The sequence below is a fragment of the Nestor notabilis genome, unplaced genomic scaffold, assembly GCF_000696875.1.
Source record: "Nestor notabilis isolate BGI_N333 unplaced genomic scaffold, ASM69687v1 scaffold1451, whole genome shotgun sequence".
In the NCBI taxonomy this organism is placed as follows: Eukaryota; Metazoa; Chordata; class Aves; order Psittaciformes; family Psittacidae; genus Nestor; species Nestor notabilis.
In genome coordinates, this window is record NW_009914969.1 from 30,732 (window position 1) to 47,342 (window position 16,611).

At 39.1% G+C, this 16,611-nt stretch overlaps 1 protein-coding gene across 1 annotated transcript in view; it reads left to right on the forward strand.

Moving 5' to 3' along the window:
• Nucleotides 1–16,611, forward strand: part of USP6NL (USP6 N-terminal like) — a gene marked incomplete at its 5' end in the record, with an annotated part of 45,460 nt that overhangs the window by 16,662 nt on the left and 12,187 nt on the right. Inside the window, 7 exons of the mRNA XM_010023899.1 lie at nt 1,272–1,381; nt 3,984–4,032; nt 5,832–5,952; nt 9,092–9,186; nt 11,810–11,875; nt 11,963–12,062; nt 15,088–15,240. Coding sequence (XP_010022201.1) covers nt 1,272–1,381; nt 3,984–4,032; nt 5,832–5,952; nt 9,092–9,186; nt 11,810–11,875; nt 11,963–12,062; nt 15,088–15,240 — 694 coding nt within the window. The remainder of the gene's footprint in view (nt 1–1,271; nt 1,382–3,983; nt 4,033–5,831; nt 5,953–9,091; nt 9,187–11,809; nt 11,876–11,962; nt 12,063–15,087; nt 15,241–16,611) is intronic.

Genomic DNA, 16,611 nt, shown 5'->3' on the forward strand with positions numbered 1-16,611 from the left:
CTAGTGTGTTTTCTAAACTTCATAAGTAAGATTAGTGGCAGATCCAAGAGGGGTAAAACAGAGTTCACACTGAATGATATAGTTGTGACATAGAGTACTGAATAAAACTAGAAGCATTTAAAAATAGGTGAATTCATCTTCAGAAATGATTAATGCCATCTAGTGCTCAATGTAAAACAAAAAAGTGTTTGTAGTTCAGATAGGGAAGTAGAAAGAGTTTATTCCATATTATTCTAGCTTGTTTATTTGCAATAAGCTCATTTTACTGCTCTCCATTTTTCCTGTTTCCTGAAGTTGGTTCAGTGATTTACAGGTAATTCCCAATGTGCCTGAAGCTTCTGATTGTATTCATCAGACTGAATGGATGTTACTGTTCCCTGCTTGCTCCTTTTGTTTTTATTGTTTTAAAACCTTTTTGGGTTTTTGCAACCAGAATCTGTAGAGCTCAGCCTTTGGACTGTTAGTGGTATTCCCTCATAATGCATATGAAGATGGAATGTTTTGGAAATACCATGTTGAATCCAGTTAGAAATGTCTGGCAAGCTCAACTTTTAGGGACAGATATGAGAACAAATGAATGTATGTCAAGAGAAAATTATTGTAAGTGTAAAAAATAAGGTGGCAATCTAACTTGTGCAGGCTTCCTAAGTATTCACTTGCAAAATTGGATTTAATTATAAAACGCTAACGCAAGTGCTAAAGTAGAGGTATTCTACAATTAAATTAGATTAGAACAGAAAGAGGGAATGACTAGAGAAATGTCCATTATCTATACTTAGGTAATAACTGGTGGCTCTGTAGCTATTACTTCTACTTAGAGAAAAAGGCAGGAAAAGTATGAAAACCACACTAAATCATTTCCTACAAGTCTGATCTGCAGCACTTACATCTTAGGTTCTTGTGCCTGAGTAGTGAAATTCACTTTCTGTCTTTCTGCAGTGATGTGCCTACCTGAGAAATGGCAATTAGAAACTGGAAGTGCTGAAACACAGCCTTGAATATGGGTAGTGAATGGTGTGCCACAAAAATATGTATTATGGGCTTGGTCTTTTTACATCTATGTTGTGTGAATGTGTCTGACTCCACAGAACCTGTATATGTATATGTGTATTCTGGAAGTTAAAACTGTTACCGTGGGAGTTGCTATTGTACAGTGTGTTTGCAATCATGAGATGGCAGATATTTCAGTATAGGTTTAAAGTCAGGCAAGTTTCTGCTATTTCAGAGTTCACAATTTTAAGCTTAATTTGTGTTCTTTACTGTTTTCCCAGAAATTGAAGTGTCACGCACGAGGGTCTTCGCCAGATATTAGGCAAATTGATCTTGATGTAAATCGAACATACAGAGATCACATCATGTTTCGAGACAGATATGGGGTTAAGTAAGTAAATTAAAAGGTTTTGCTTTGATTGCTTTGTAACTGGCTTCTGGTCTGCCTCAGGTCTCAAATGTGAGCTCCAGACTTTCAGAGCAGGGTTATCTATGTGTGATGGTGTAACTCCTGTTACTACCGCAAAACAACTAGTCATTTCAACCAGGTAGTTTTCCCTAACTATGAGGTAGTCAGTAGCATTCCAAAGAAAGTCATTAAACTGTTCTCTTCTTGTTTTGTATTCAATAAAAAGAGTCACAGATATTATAAATACTAAAGCATGGGAATTCCAAACTAATGAATGAAGATTTATTTGCATCCCTAATAGCTTATAGATTTTAGCCTTTCTTTAGGTTTTACATTCCTCTTCTCCTAGTAGGTAAATGACAACCAAATAAAAGAGTATTTTGTATGTCAGCATTTAATTATTTACAAATGTAGGCCTCAATACTTGTGGATTCCTTCAAAATGTTTGTTGGCTTGATGGTTTTGGATGAGGAGTATTCAGCAGCTGTTGTCTTTAAAAATGCTTTGAAATTAACTAAGTGGTGATAAAAACATCAGTATTGTTGCTAGCTTGCAGCATCAGCACCCTGCTGAGATGAAGAGGGTATTTTTTCCCCTCTGTGACTGTATTAGTTCAGTTTTTAATCTCCTTTTCTTTCCAAGACACATTCTATGGTACTCAGCTATTTTCAGAAGAGCTGTGGACTTTAATGTGATAAGAAACCAAGCATTTTCTTGCAGTATTATTCTAGGTCTTTTGTGGACAAATTCTAAATATGGGGAATTTCTCTGATGGGTGCAACACAGGATGGAGTCCAAAGCAGGAATTCCCAAGCTGAGAGCTGTTCTGTGCAGCCACTCTGTGTGTGTGTATATATATGTATATACACACACATATTTGAGCAGTACCATCTATATTTGAGGTGATGTGCCTCCTTGTCTCGCAGCAGTACTGACACAGTGCCCTGCAAAAATGACTGTGTTGCTTCTGGGCCTCAGTTATTTTTCATGCACACATTTTAGATGTTAGCAGAAGCTTGCTACCTCCTCAGTTTGGGGTTAACAGAAGCAGAGCCAGCTCCGACCCCTGTAGCTGTGTTGTAAGAATGCCCTTCGAGTCCACAGCAAAGCCTTTGGCAGCCTAAAGCAATTTCATACTTGGAATAGATTTTGATATTACTGGACATATATTATGCATTTCCAGTGATGCTTCAATGAAAAATTCAGAAATCATTTCACATAGCAATGAAATAAAAGTCCCTTGGGTGAATCAGTAGCTCCTTTGACTTTTAAATAGACTGTATGTCTTTGAAGGTTCATTCTTTTACAGGTCTTTAGTGGTATCATCTAGTGTAAATAGTACTGAAGTTTCCATCATTTAATGTATCTTACTGTGGATGAAATTGAGCTCTTATGTTCAGTTTCATATGGTCAACTGAAGATATAGAAGGTCCCTGTGTAGATTTCGGACCTTTCAGTTTGTCCTTGGAAAATAATGTTCCAGTTTAACATCTAGTCCCTCAGGTTACACTTTGCTTTGGTTACTGAAGAACAGCCAAGCTTCAGTTCTGCAAGAGGGCAACAAAAATGTCATCATCTGGATGTTCTGATAAATTCTTCAAGTATGCATCCTCTTCCCAATAGAAAATAGTCAGCTTTTGGCTTGTGCTTTCGTTATTTAACCTGCTAATATCTACTTCTATATGTTCAATTAGTGACAGGCAGTGAATTTCACTGGATAGAAAAAGGACAGAATACAAAACTCAGCATTTTAATAGCAGTTGTAGTTGTAGATGAAAGGAGGCATTCAAGTTTCTAAATTCTCTCCTGAACAGATCCCAAAAAGTAGGTGTGAGTTTAAAAACTCATGAGAGCTCTCTGGCATTACTTTGATATCCCAATTTGAGAACAGCAGAGTTTTGTTTTGGTTGGGGTTTTATGTTTATGGGGTTTTATTTTTGAGCTGACTACCTTCACAAATCATATTGGGTTTAGAGAAAGCTCTGTAATTCCACCTCTCAAGTACCTGGAGATCAGTACACTCAGGAGGACAGAGCATAGGATGTCGAGTCAGAATTGGTGTTGTTTGTCTTCAGTTTGACAGTAGCAGTCAGTAAAGCAGCCTTTAATTTGTTTGCCAAGATTAAGACACCTTTGTGGCTGCTTTGTGTATTTCAACTCTTCTACATCTCTGTTTAAAATTAGGAACAGCTGTTAGTGTTCTGCAATCACAGAAAGCAGGTCTGGGGTGGTTAAAGTTTGGCATTCAGAGTCAATCAGTATTTTAAATGTTGCCCGTCCTGTGTTACACATTACGTGCCTGTAAAAATGATGATCTGATGCCATTGCCTTCTCAAAGTATTATAGGTGTTCTTTTTTTCTTTTTTAAACTTTTCAACATGTAAAACATCAGAAAAGTGCTAAATATAATGTTGGGTTGAAATCAGAACCTCATATCTTTGTAAAATGTGGTTTATCCTGTTCTTTATTGCTAGACAAGTTAAATTGGGGAAACAGGTTTCCAAAATATGGTTCGCTGCTTTTATGTTTGTCTCTTTTTTACAAAAGACAATCTTATAGTGTTTTTCTACTCTTATTTCTCCAGGCAACAATCTTTATTCCATGTTTTAGCTGCATATTCCATATATAATACGGTAAGTTGCGTACCTTCAGACTTAAATATGCCTTCTCTGAACATGCCAGAATATAACAACTTGCAATGCTGTGTCTTTTTTCTCCCTATTAAAAAAGAAATCCAACATTTCAGAGACTTTTGCAAGTACATAGAAATAAGGAAGAAATCTTTTACAATGAGGATGGTAAAACACTGGCACAGGTTGCCCAGAGAGGTGGTGGATGCTCCATCCCCAGAGATACTCAGGGCCAGGCTGGATGTGGCTCTGGGCAATCTGATCTAGTTGAAGATCTCCCTGCTTATTGCAGGGGGTTGGAACTAGATGAGCTTTAAGGTCTTTTCCAACCCAGACCTGCCACGGGCAGGGACACCTTCCACTAGAGCAGGTTGCTCCAAGCCCCTGTGTCCAACCTGGCCTTGAACACTGCCAGGGATGGGGCAGCCACAGCTGCTCTGGGCACCCTGTGCCAGCACCTTGCCAGCATTAGGGGTATCTTACTGGACAGACTAAACTGTGCACACAGTTCAACTGAAACTAAGTATTGTGTCTAATAAGAATAATGAGTTTGTGCTGTGCTGGACTTTTAGACTACTGATATTTTACCCCCATTTCATTAAATGCCTCCTGTTCATTTGAATGATGGGAAGGAAGACACGCTGCAGAGAGAAGCATGTTGGAGTAAACAGGCATATTTCATAACCTGGAGGCTTCTAACAAATGCAAAATTATTTTAAAGGCTGCATCTTCTTTACTTAAGCCCTTGGAGTTGGCTGCATTTGTTAGAGTGGGGTTTGCAGACTGTATCATAAGGGTTAGCAATGTAGGTGTTCTATAATGTTTCTTGTCTGCATGCTAAAAATAGAAGAAACAGAAATCATGTCATGTCCCCATTTAACTGTGATTTTAATGGACTATCCTCTCATTCCTTGTGCCCATTTGCATCATTTTAGTACATCTTTCATTTTATATCACTCAGCAGCTCCCTACAATTCAGTGGAAAACTATGCGAAGTTAATAAGAAAGCAGAATGAAGCAGTTACTCTCATTAAAAAGCACTTTATTTCATTTTTAAAAGCTCTAGGAGATAGAACATTTCTGTCCTGTTTCAGTTTCTGTCTCCTCATATTTGTTGGCCCATAAAAGGCTGGAATTTATTGTCTTCCACTTGTTACGTTGTCATAAGCTTTTCTTCGTAAGCAGCCTTGACTTGCTGAGAAGTAAAACTCTGGAAGGACCTCTATATATCATTGGACTATTAATTTCAAGTTGGACTGTAAAACTTTGGACTAATATTTTTTAAGTTGCCTGAAAAATACTGTCTACAATCACCTGTTAAAGTGTAATGATGGGAATACTGCAGTGAGGTTTTTATTTTGCACTTAATGCTGTTGCATTTTTCCTCTTATGCTTTGGTTTTATCTCTAGAGAAGAGTTCTGCTGAGAACTTGTAAACCTGAAGAAACTTACTTCTCCCCAAGCCCCCCTCGAATTACAACTAAAACACATCCAATTGGAGAGCGAGATACAGTTGTTTGATATTATTAGTACTGACAAGGGGTTTGTGCATCAGTAATAAGTTCAAATGAACCATCAAGATTTCCAGTTTACTCTTCAGTTGAAGGGTTGTGCATAATCCCTTCTATCTATCCTTGTTGTAAATACTTACATGTTAAGTGTGTTTGGTGGTATCATAATTAGGGAACTTAACCATCAGGTCAGGTATCCTCTTTCCTCTGTCAGCTCAAGGAAGAACTAAGAGCTCATGGTTATGAGGCTTTTGTTTTCAGTGTTGTAATATTTCACTGTCTGATTTTCAGGAAGTTGGATATTGCCAGGGAATGAGCCAGATCACAGCTTTGCTCCTCATGTACATGAATGAAGAAGATGCCTTCTGGGCTTTGGTGAAGCTTTTCTCTGGTCCAAAGCATGCTATGCATGGTATGGAGTTTCCTGTCACTTAGTATATGTTAGGTTTCAAGTCATAAATTACTTGAAAATGGAACTATGCTTTTCTGTCTGTATAGTCAAAATAAGACATAATGGAATCTTTATACTGGGGGACTATTGGGTGTTATGAGAGCTCTTACCCATAATGGTATGTAATTGTTTTTAAATGTGATATCTTTCAGATAGTTCTTAATGAAAATCAGATGGTTTCCTTTCCTCTTAATCTCTTAGGGAATGTAACCAATTGAAAGCTGGTTATGCAGACATCTGTATAGCAATAAAATAGTAGTGGAAGCCTAATATGCATTAGAATGTGTTAAATAATGTGTTAGAATGTATTAAATACTGCAGCTGTGCTGTCATTTGGTAGGACAGGAATCTATAGTTAAAAATGCACTTGTATCTAAGTATTAACTTCAGCTTCCTTGGTTTTATCTCTGCCTTGCACAGCATTTCCTGCTCTCGCCGTCTTGTTACTTTTGTGTTACTGGTAGTTCTCTCTTTCCATGCCAAATTTAGTATGATCTGTGCATGTTCCATGGCTATTGGTATGGAAAAACTCCAGTAATTCCTGCATCTTTTGTAGATGTGAGTGGTGTGGTAATTCAGAAAAGCTGTAGTTCTGGGAAGTAAATTTTGGGCTTTTTAGCAAATTTTCAACAAGCTCTAACTCCTTTTCCTCACTTAAGACTTTTCCATATGGTGATACCCTGACTTTTCATGGAATCATAGAATGGTTTGGGTTGGAAAGGACCTTAAGATCATCCAGTTCCAACCCCCTGCCATGAGCAGGGACACCTCACACTAAACCATGTCGCCCAAGGCTCTGCCCAGCCTGGCCTTGAACACTGACGGCCAGAGATGGAGTATTCACAACTTCCTTGGGCAACCCATTCCAGTGCCTCACCACCCTCACTGTGAAGAACTTCTTCCTTAGATCTAGCCTAAATCTCCCCTTTTTGAATCCATTCCCGCTTGTCCTGTCACTATGGTCCTTGATGAAGAGTCCCTCTCCAGCACTCCTGTAGGCCCCCTCAAGACACTGGAAGCTGCTCTGAAGTCTCCACGCAGCCTTCTCTTCTCCAGGCTGAACAGCCCAACTTTCTCAGCCTGTCTTCATAAGGGAGCTGCTCCAGCCCCTGATCACCCTCGTGGCCTCCTCTGGACTTGCTCCAACAGCTCCATCTCCTTCTTATGTTGAGGACACCAGAACTGGACACAATACTGCAAGAGAGGTCTCACAAGAGCAGAGTAGAGGGGCAGGATCACCTCCTTTGACCTGCTGGTCACACTTCTTTTGATACAGACCAGGATACGGTTGGTTTCTGGGCTCAAGCGCACACTGAAGCCGGCTCATGTTGAGTTTCTCATTGACCAACACCCCCAAGTCCTTCTCTGCAGGGCTGCTCTGAATCTCTTCTCTGCCCAGCCTGTAGCATCCTGTGTTCTTGGATGTTCTCCATGTTCTAGACAAAGTACTAGTTGTTTGTTTTCCTGTTTATACTTACTGCAAAGCTGTCACCATTGAAAATCAAAAGGTGGAACCTGATGTGAGGGTCAGTGTCATAAGTGAAACCTTGAATCCATCAGGAGTCAAACACTTGCTCAAAGCTTTCCACAATGATAACACAGACTAAAAGCATCTTATGAAACAAAACCCCATAGGTTTAACAATAATCAAGAACTATACAGCTACAACTGTGTGGAATGTTGAACTCCTCAAAGGTCATAGAAGATTTTAGGTGTTTTGGGGAGTAAGTCTAAATCAACTCACTATATACCAAATCTGGATTTGGTACATGGGAGCTTCGCACAGGTGTAGGTGCCTTTTTAAGGTACCATAAACAGGATTTTAAAACTTATTCCAGATTTTATGTCTTAGTGTTTTGTCAGTGTCACCTCTTTTTAGAACAGGAAAGAGTCCTGACCTTAGAGTGTGGTGCCAATGGAGAGCTCTTAATGTGAATTTCTCAGGCTGATTTCTGTAGTCATCACTTGAACTTGCTGTGATGAACAAGAGGGTTCATCTGGTAGCTGGTGATGAAGAAAAGCTGATGTCACGTCAGCCACTTTCCAGACTCCTGGTGTTTTAAGCAAGAGGTTTCATAGAATCCATGTTTCAGCTACTTGGTCTTTGAGTTCTAGAGCTGTTCAGGGTTCTGACTTGGGATCCGCCGCAGCGTTTTCCATGCAAAAACTTGTTTTTAGTATTAACTTCATCTTCTCTGAGCACTTGTAAAAAATCTTCACAGACAGTTGAACTTACAAATTCTCTGTCAGGTTTTCTGCTTCCAAGGGGTTTACAAATAGGTCTATTAGTATTTTTTAATGCCTTTGCGAAGTTGCTTTCTTGGGGGGAGCCTTGCTTTTTCACATTGTTGTACTGCCAGTGTTTGATCATCTCTGCTTTTCTGATCTGAACGCAGCTTCAGCTTTCTGAAGGATCTTCTTTTAATGATTCCTTTTCCCACTGGGTAGCTCACTGGCTTTCCTTTACATTTCAACGTTTTTGGCTAGTGTTATGTGCTTGCTCTGAGCCTTTTTTAACTCTTCTGGTAACTCAATTGTAAGGGCATCTCAGCCCTTTCCTTTTCCAGCGTGTGATCACTAAAACTACTCAAGATATTTTTCATATGCCCTTAGTTTCAGTTGTGTGAGCTCCCAGTCTTTATACTACATATTCATGATACTCATCTTGGTAGAATATCTTTCTTGTCATCTTTATGGTCTTCAGCGCAGACAGTTCTAGTAACTGCCGATGCTGTTTGTCCTTCTATCATGAATTTGTTGGGTATAATCCTGATTTATGTCTCTTTGCTTTTAGAAGTTTCAGTTGGTGTGGGTTGTAGTTTTGTATACATTTGTTCTCCCCTTGGTATTATGATGAGCAGACTAACATAGGACCAGTGGATCAAGCACCATTAATAGTAGTTGCTAAGGGAATGTATTGGTGTTTTGCTGTAGTTATTTAGTCAAGAGTATGTACATATCCATATGTGGACATCATAGTATTGTGCTGAATATCTGTTCAGATCCAGTGGCCTTATAGAGGAATGATGTTCTCTGAATACCTTTTTAATATCATTTTTATAGTACGTACACCTGTTACATGGTCAACTTCTTTCCGTAGGTTTTTTTGTTCCTGGTTTTCCAAAACTGTTGAGGTATCAAGAACATCATGACAAAGTACTGAAAAAATTTTTGTCCAAACTTAAGGAGCATCTGGTAAGTATTTATATCACGATAAAAGCAATTCCTATTTACAACTTGCTACCTTGTTTCACTTCAGGTTAACCCACCGGGTTAAGAATACCTCACACCTCAGGAAAATGCTAAACAGAAGGGGCAGAAGTGCTGTTGTTTTCATTGTAGACCAAGTTATGGTGCACCTTGGCAGAGTTATGGTAAAATTGGATCCCAAGAGTAATGAAATTGGGTATCTATCTCACTTTTGACCTCTTGAGTTAAGGAAAACACGTGGTCCTTCTACATGGCCTTGCGCAAACTGCTGGATAGCAAGCTGATGGTAAAAGACTGAACCAAGAGTTTATGGAGAGCTTTCTGGCTCATCTCTGGACAGAGGTGACTTTGCAACCAACAAGTTTTAATCTCTGTTTAAAAAAATAACCTTTGTAAGAGAGTTAGTGGTCTTGTTAATATTTGCACATATGCAGTAGGATTTTCATGAAGCTAAATGTTGAGTGTTACCTCTTCTAATGCTCTTACATAGGAAGTAATGTGCTCTATTTTGCTAACATTGGCTGTGTTTATTCCATGTGATTTTTATGATGGGAGAAAAGTGCCATTCCAGTAGTCAGTAATTACCTTTAACAGTCATTGGTTCTGCCAGAATCCATATCTAGGTCTTAAATGGTGGTGTCAGAGATGCTCACTTGCAGCAACGTCTTTGAAGAGTGATAGCTGCTTACAAACTACCTTCCCAGGACTATATTATTTTCTGTTTAGTGTGTTTATCTCCTTACAAAAATAAGACAATTTGGCACCAGATTAGCATCCTGGCAATGATGAATTGCATCTAATGTGTGCCAGTTGTATTATAAAATAGAACTTAATGTCTTTTTTTACCAACATGCTGTAAGACCTGCTTATAACATGGATTTAGGCAGATCTGGTTAGGAAAAAAAAACCCACTCCTCTGTTAAAAGGCCCAGTCAAAATTAGTCATGCAAGATGATCTGGTCATACTGAAAAAACATGAAGGAAAATACCAAGACAAGTTCTGTTACAAACTTGACTCTGAAAGTTGTGGCTTTAGTTTTTACAGTACATGCAAGGTGATGATTCTTGTTTAGAAATACACTCTTACTCTCATTTTTGAGGTTGTCACGTTTCAGGAACAAAATATAGAATAATCCCAAGAAGATTGAGTGGTTTTAGCAGTAAATGGCAAAAGGCCCTTTCTAAAACTCCCAAAATAATTATACATGATTGAGGTACTACAACCTGAGCTGGCACGTGAATATATTTTGTATATTGCTTATATACATCTTCTTACCTCTTATACTACATCTAATAATCAAGAACTACTTTATTCTGCCATCTGTCCCCGTCTCCCATGTCCCCCCACCCCACTGGGGTTGGTTGGGAGAGAAGATTTCAGGAAAGTGTAGAAAGTTGCTTTAGTAACTGAAAAAGCTCATTTAAATAAAAGGCTTTGATAGCTCCCTCTGAGGGAGTTCTTGGCCAGTTCTTTAAAGGGATCCAGAAAACATTCACTCTATATAATTTTCAGTTTTAAATCAGAACTTAGTTCTATTTTTGTGTGAATTAGTTTAGTGGCATTAGATTTAATAGCACTCAGGGGTTTTTTTTTATCAGGGAAAGGCATGGTTCATTATATCTATCTTTCAGAGGGTTGATGGCCATTCTTACAGGTTAGAAAAATCTCCAGATAAGGTGGGTTTTGTTCTGTCTGCTTTTTGTAAAGACTCTCAAAATGAAAATGTTATAAAGATTATTTCAATTATAATAATTATTTTTTCTCATTTCTGACTGTGAATGTATCTCTTGGATGAACCCAGTTTACCTCACTGAAAGATGAAGGTAAAGCCTGCAGATAAACCAGAGGGATTTGGTCCATTGCTTATTCAGTGTTTATATACTTTAAATTTTTGGAAAGGATGAATATGGCAAGCAGAAAATACGATGTTATCCCAAAGTCCAAGTTCAGAATTTCTTAACTTTTTGGCTTTTACTTCAGCTTTTCCTCTTTGAGTTCCTCCTCAAAGAACTTTGAAGAGCTCCATGGAAGTGCCAAGAAGCTTTCGCCACCCTACCAGATGGACCATCTATGCTCTAGGGAAAATGAGGCCCCTTAATTAAGAAATGAAATACCTTATCAGACTAAGTGATGTTTTTAGGTCCTGTGTTTGAAGAGTTCGACTGTTCTAAGCTGGTTTCTGGTAGATGGGTATCCTTGTGACAGTCTCTTCAACCTTCGGCATGAATTGCAACTGTGCTATAAAGAAATGAGACTAAATGGACCCAGTGCCTGAACTTTGGTTGCTGCACATTATTGATGTAGTTTCTTCAGTGGGGATTTAATCCTCTGCTACATCTGTCCCAAGAATACAGTGGAAGTCTAAGATGTGTTAATACCCCTACATCTCCAAATGCATGTTACTTCAGGTGGTGAAGCTGCTGAGGAGAACTGTAAAAGACAGAAATGGTGTTTGTTGGGTTGATGTAACAGTGTTTCATGTAGTTAAATTAATTCTTTATGGTGAATATTGGGTGTGTTGGCTTCAAGGTGAAAGTTTTTTTTTTCATGGACAGTGTAAAGCATTACTGGAATTACTTGGATTTGAAACTTTTGCATTTTTTACAGGACTCCCAAGATATATCCACTAGTTTTTACACAACAAAATGGTTTTTCCAGTGTTTCCTTGATCGTGTGAGTATGTTTTTCATATTCTATTTCTGTTTTTAATTGAGACTTGGACAGACTATTTAACAGTCTTGCCTGATTCTGTCATTGCAGACTCCCTTTATGTTAAGCCTCAGGATATGGGATATCTACATACTTGAAGGAGAGAGGATTCTCACTGCTATGTCTTACACAATTCTGAAACTACACAAAAGTAAGACATCTCTCAAACATTTGAATGCTAAACAGAGCTTCAGCTGGTTTTGATATTATTTTGTGTACCTTGACCTTGTGGGAAAGTCTTGGTTTCCCGTTAGCCTTATACTGTGTCTGACAGGCATTTCTCATTCCTTATGCACAAAAAGCTCAATCTTTATTAATGTGTGTGTGTGGTGGCTTGACCTTGGGTAGGTGCCAGGTTCCAGCAAGCTGCTCTATCGATCCCCTAGTCTGCCGGAGGGGGGAAGAAGAAAACAAGATAGGAAAAAACCTCATGGGTCAAAATAAAGGTAGTTTAATAAAGCAAAAGCCATGCATGGAAGCAAAGGAAAACGAAAGATTTATTCTCTACTTCACATCAGTAGGTGATATCCAGCTGCTTCCCAGGAAGCAGGGCTTCAATAGGTGTAGTGGTTCCTCTGGAAGGCAGACATCATAATAACAACTGCTCCTCCTCCTCCTTCTCCTCCGTTCTCTTAACTTTCATTCCTGAGCAGACATCGCATGATATGGAATATCCCTTGGGTCAGTTGGGGTCAGCTGTCCTGGCTGTGTGCACTCCCAAGATCTTGCCCATCCCTAGCCTGCTGGTGAGGGGGGAATGTTGGAGAGAAGCCCTTATGCTGTGCCAGCACTGCTCAATAGTAACCAAAGCACTGGTGTGTTGTCAACACCTTTCCAGCTACCAATACAAACCACAGCACTGTGACAGCTGCTATGGGGAAAATTAACTCCATCTGAGCCAGACCCAGAACAGTGATTGCCAAAGAAAAATACCTTTTACAGTAAGAAAGTTATTTAAACATTGACATGAGGTGACTTGCATTGCGCATTAAACAATGGGGGAAAAATGTAGTTCCATGATTTGGAAATGCCTTTTTAGCCCCTACAGGATTTAAATTAATCAAAAAAGCACATAAAGAATCCAGGGTGTGTCACTAAATACCTGAATCTCTATCAGCAAACAGCTTAGCAATGAGGAACTACCAGTGTGTGTGTCTCTCTATGCTATTGTCCAAGAATGTAATTAAAACTCAGAATTTCTGTAGTCTGCCTGGATGGTCTCTTCTATCTCTTGCCTTTGGGTAAAGTGAAATTTGAGATTTTGAACAGATGGATTGTCTTTGCCTGTTTCCAAAGGATCCAAAAAGCTTTTGAGGGTTAGTGTTATCTTCTAAATATACAAGAGTGTTTCTCAGGATGAGCCTTGTAGTTTGAGTCTGGTACAGTCCTGCTCTGGGACTTTGGCTTTTTTTAGTGATGTCCTTTAACTCTGTGTGAATTCAGAGGTCTGCACAGACCCTGCAGAACTGATGTCTTAGTTTGCTTGCTAATTTACCCTCCTCGAACTGTGGTGATACTACCTCACTGTCTCACTGAGGTGCAATCATTAGTTTGTTCATAAACTGCTTTGAAAAATGAAACAGGTTACTTTTTAAATTATCATACTTAAATGAGCTAAGTTTGTAGTGGCAAATTTTTAGGTTTTGCATTTTGGTTTCTCTTCATTTGCAAATAGACTCTACTTGAAAATACTTTTTATTCACAAGTCTTTTTGTGGGAAGACTGGAGCAAAACGTCCGAGTGCAGGTTTGCTTGGTTAGCAAGTACAGAGCAACCTCCTCCATCATCAGAACACTGAGAGTGGTTTATGTCAACAGAGAAGAGATTAGAGGACTGGCAAGAAGGTGGTAGAAGATGGATTCTGATCTGTTATCCAGGCTCTTGTCTGCCCTTAAAACATAAGAAGGATGTGGACCCACTTGAGCAAATCCAGAGGAGGCTGCAAAGATCACTGGAGGGTTGGAGCACCTCTGCTCTGGAGACAGGCTGAGAGCTGGGTTTGTTCAGCCTGGAGAAGAATCCAGGGATACCTTAGAGCAGCTTCCAGTGCCTAAAGGGGCCAACAAGAAATCTTTAGAGGGGCTTTTGACAAGGGTCTTTAGGGATAGGACAAGGGGGAGTGGCTTTAAACTGACAGAGGGGAGATTGAGATGAGCTCTTAGGCAGAGGTTCTTCCCTGTGAGGGTGCTGAGGTGCTGGCACAGGGTGCCCAGAGAAGCTGTGGCTGCCCCAGCCCTGGCAGTGTTCAAGGCCAGGTTGGACACAGGGACTTGGAGCAACCTGCTCTAGTGGAAGGTGTCCCTGCCTGTGGCAGGGGGTTGGAACTGGATGAACTTTAATGTCCCTTCCAACCCAAACCATTCTATGATGATTGATAGTACAGCTATCCAGTCGAACTGTCACTGTGGAATGTGTGCTAGGAGCATTTTTATTACAGTGCAGAAACATTTTTTATGGTTTCTGCATAGAAATTGTGCATTCTGGAACTTGTGATGGTGTACATATGCTTAAAGAAGCTACACAGAGCTTCTTTAAGGAGCTGCAGAGCCATGTAGGTTTGTGTGGGAAACATGCCCTTACTGCTGTGTAAAAGGGAAAGAAAAATAATCTGGTAACTGGAAAACGATTTTCAAAATATGACCTGAATTTGATTGAAGTAGCAAAAAGTACCTGAATTTTTAGAGAGCCTGAAGCAATGGTTCTGAAGTGTGAAGTGCCATCATCATTTCATTGGAAGTTAATTCAGTTGTGGATGAGGATACCGTAAATATCAATTTTTAAAATGTTTTACTGCTTTTCAAAGCTCTTATTGAGAGAGATGATGGATGTTGTACAGATCTACAGCCGTGTCTTGTAAATTGAGGATGCAGGCTGAAAAATAAAGAACTGAAGCTGTTGGACATAAGAAGGCTGAAGGAGGATGACTTGTAGTTAGTTTTCTGAAGATGCTGCTACTTGGGAAACATTGTCCTAAGTAGAGAGTGATAAGTAAAAAGCATTTCCATGTTATTTGCAAGTGATTTTTTAATGCATTTTATAGATTTCTGATGTAGAATTCTGCTATTTGCTTAGTTAATGAGTGTTCTTCATTCTGTTTTAAAAACAAAAGCATCTGATGTTTTAAGTACATTTTGCAGCATTCATATTTTAATATATAATATTTTCTTCTTACATAGGGCAGCTGATGAAATTACAAATGGAAGAACTTGTAGAATATCTGCAGGAGACTTTAGCCAAGGATTTCTTCTATGAAGATGACTATGTAATAGACCAGCTCCAAAATTCTATGTCAGAATTGAAACGAGCAAAGCTGGATTTACCTGTAGCTGGTAAGAAACTTGTACATATGCACATTTAGATACAAGTGAAGCTATTTGCACATTGCCCATTTTTAACGTGATAATTCATGCTGTTAAAAATATTTATCTCCATCACTACATTGGTTTTTGGGGGGGGGTTGCCCCCAAACTATTTTATAGTTTAAAATCAACACGTTTCATTTCATGAGTTTGCTCATTTTAGTGTTTTTTTACTGGTTGTAAACTAATGGCAAAGTGCTTTAAAACATCCCATGTTCTAATCATTGTATTAACTTGGATTTAAAAAAATAGAAGATTATATATTAAGGGCTCAATTTACTTGAAGCAACAGCATTGTCTGAGGACCCAGACTGTTTTGTAGCTTGATTAGTTATGAAACAAAGTTCAGATCAAATATTTTCTTATGTTAGTCTTTGCATTGTTTTCAGGGGATAGACCTTCTGGGTGTCTGAATTATTTTCTTTGTGTCTTCTTAGCTTTGTGCTTTTAGGTTGCAGAGCAGAGATGGTGGTTTCTTGGGGCCTTACTTATAAAACGTGTATAGGATATTTTCTTCCTGTTTTAAGATTCTATTATCTTTTCCATCCCTACCTCCACAACCTTTAATTAGAATTTTTCTTGTGATTATTCAGGATCCTTCTTCTTCATCCTTGCTAATTGTAAAATACTGTGTGAAAAAATCTAAAAACATGGCAGAAATCACCTTGAAATTATTAAGTTACTGTGGCTTTCAGAAGTTAAGAAATACCAGGATAAAGGTAGTCTATATAGCATTGTTGTGGTACTTTGTTCTTGAAGCTCTTTCATTAATTTCATTAATTGTCTGTTTCTGTAGACCTTGCATTGCATGCAGTATGGGCCTGTTTCAGGACTACTCATCACACCAGCTGCCTGTTTCATCTGGTTCTTCAGCAGATCTGTCCCTCTGGAGTACAAACACTTCTGTACATTTGTTTCCCATCCCTTTGGTTTCTTGCCAGGGTTTCCCATTTCTCTTGCTTCCTATTCCTCTGGTTTGCCCTCCTTCTCACTTTCTGATTGTTGTGATACTTTGTTCTTGAAGCTCTTTCATTAATGAACTTCATTTGTCTGTTTCTGTAGACCTTGCATTGCATGCAGTATGGGCCTGTTTCAGGACTACTCATCACACCAGCTGCCTGTTTCATCTGGTTCTTCAGCAGATCTGTCCCTCTGGAGTACAAACACTTCTGTACATTTGTTTCCCATCCCTTTGGTTTCTTGCCAGGGTTTCCCATTTCTCTTGCTTCCTATTCCTCTGGTTTGCCCTCCTTCTCACTTTCTGGACCATGTCTCCAGCACACTTTCTCTCACCAACAATGGGTCTAAGTCAAGTTCGGGCTCTTGTCTTCTTGTGTGCTC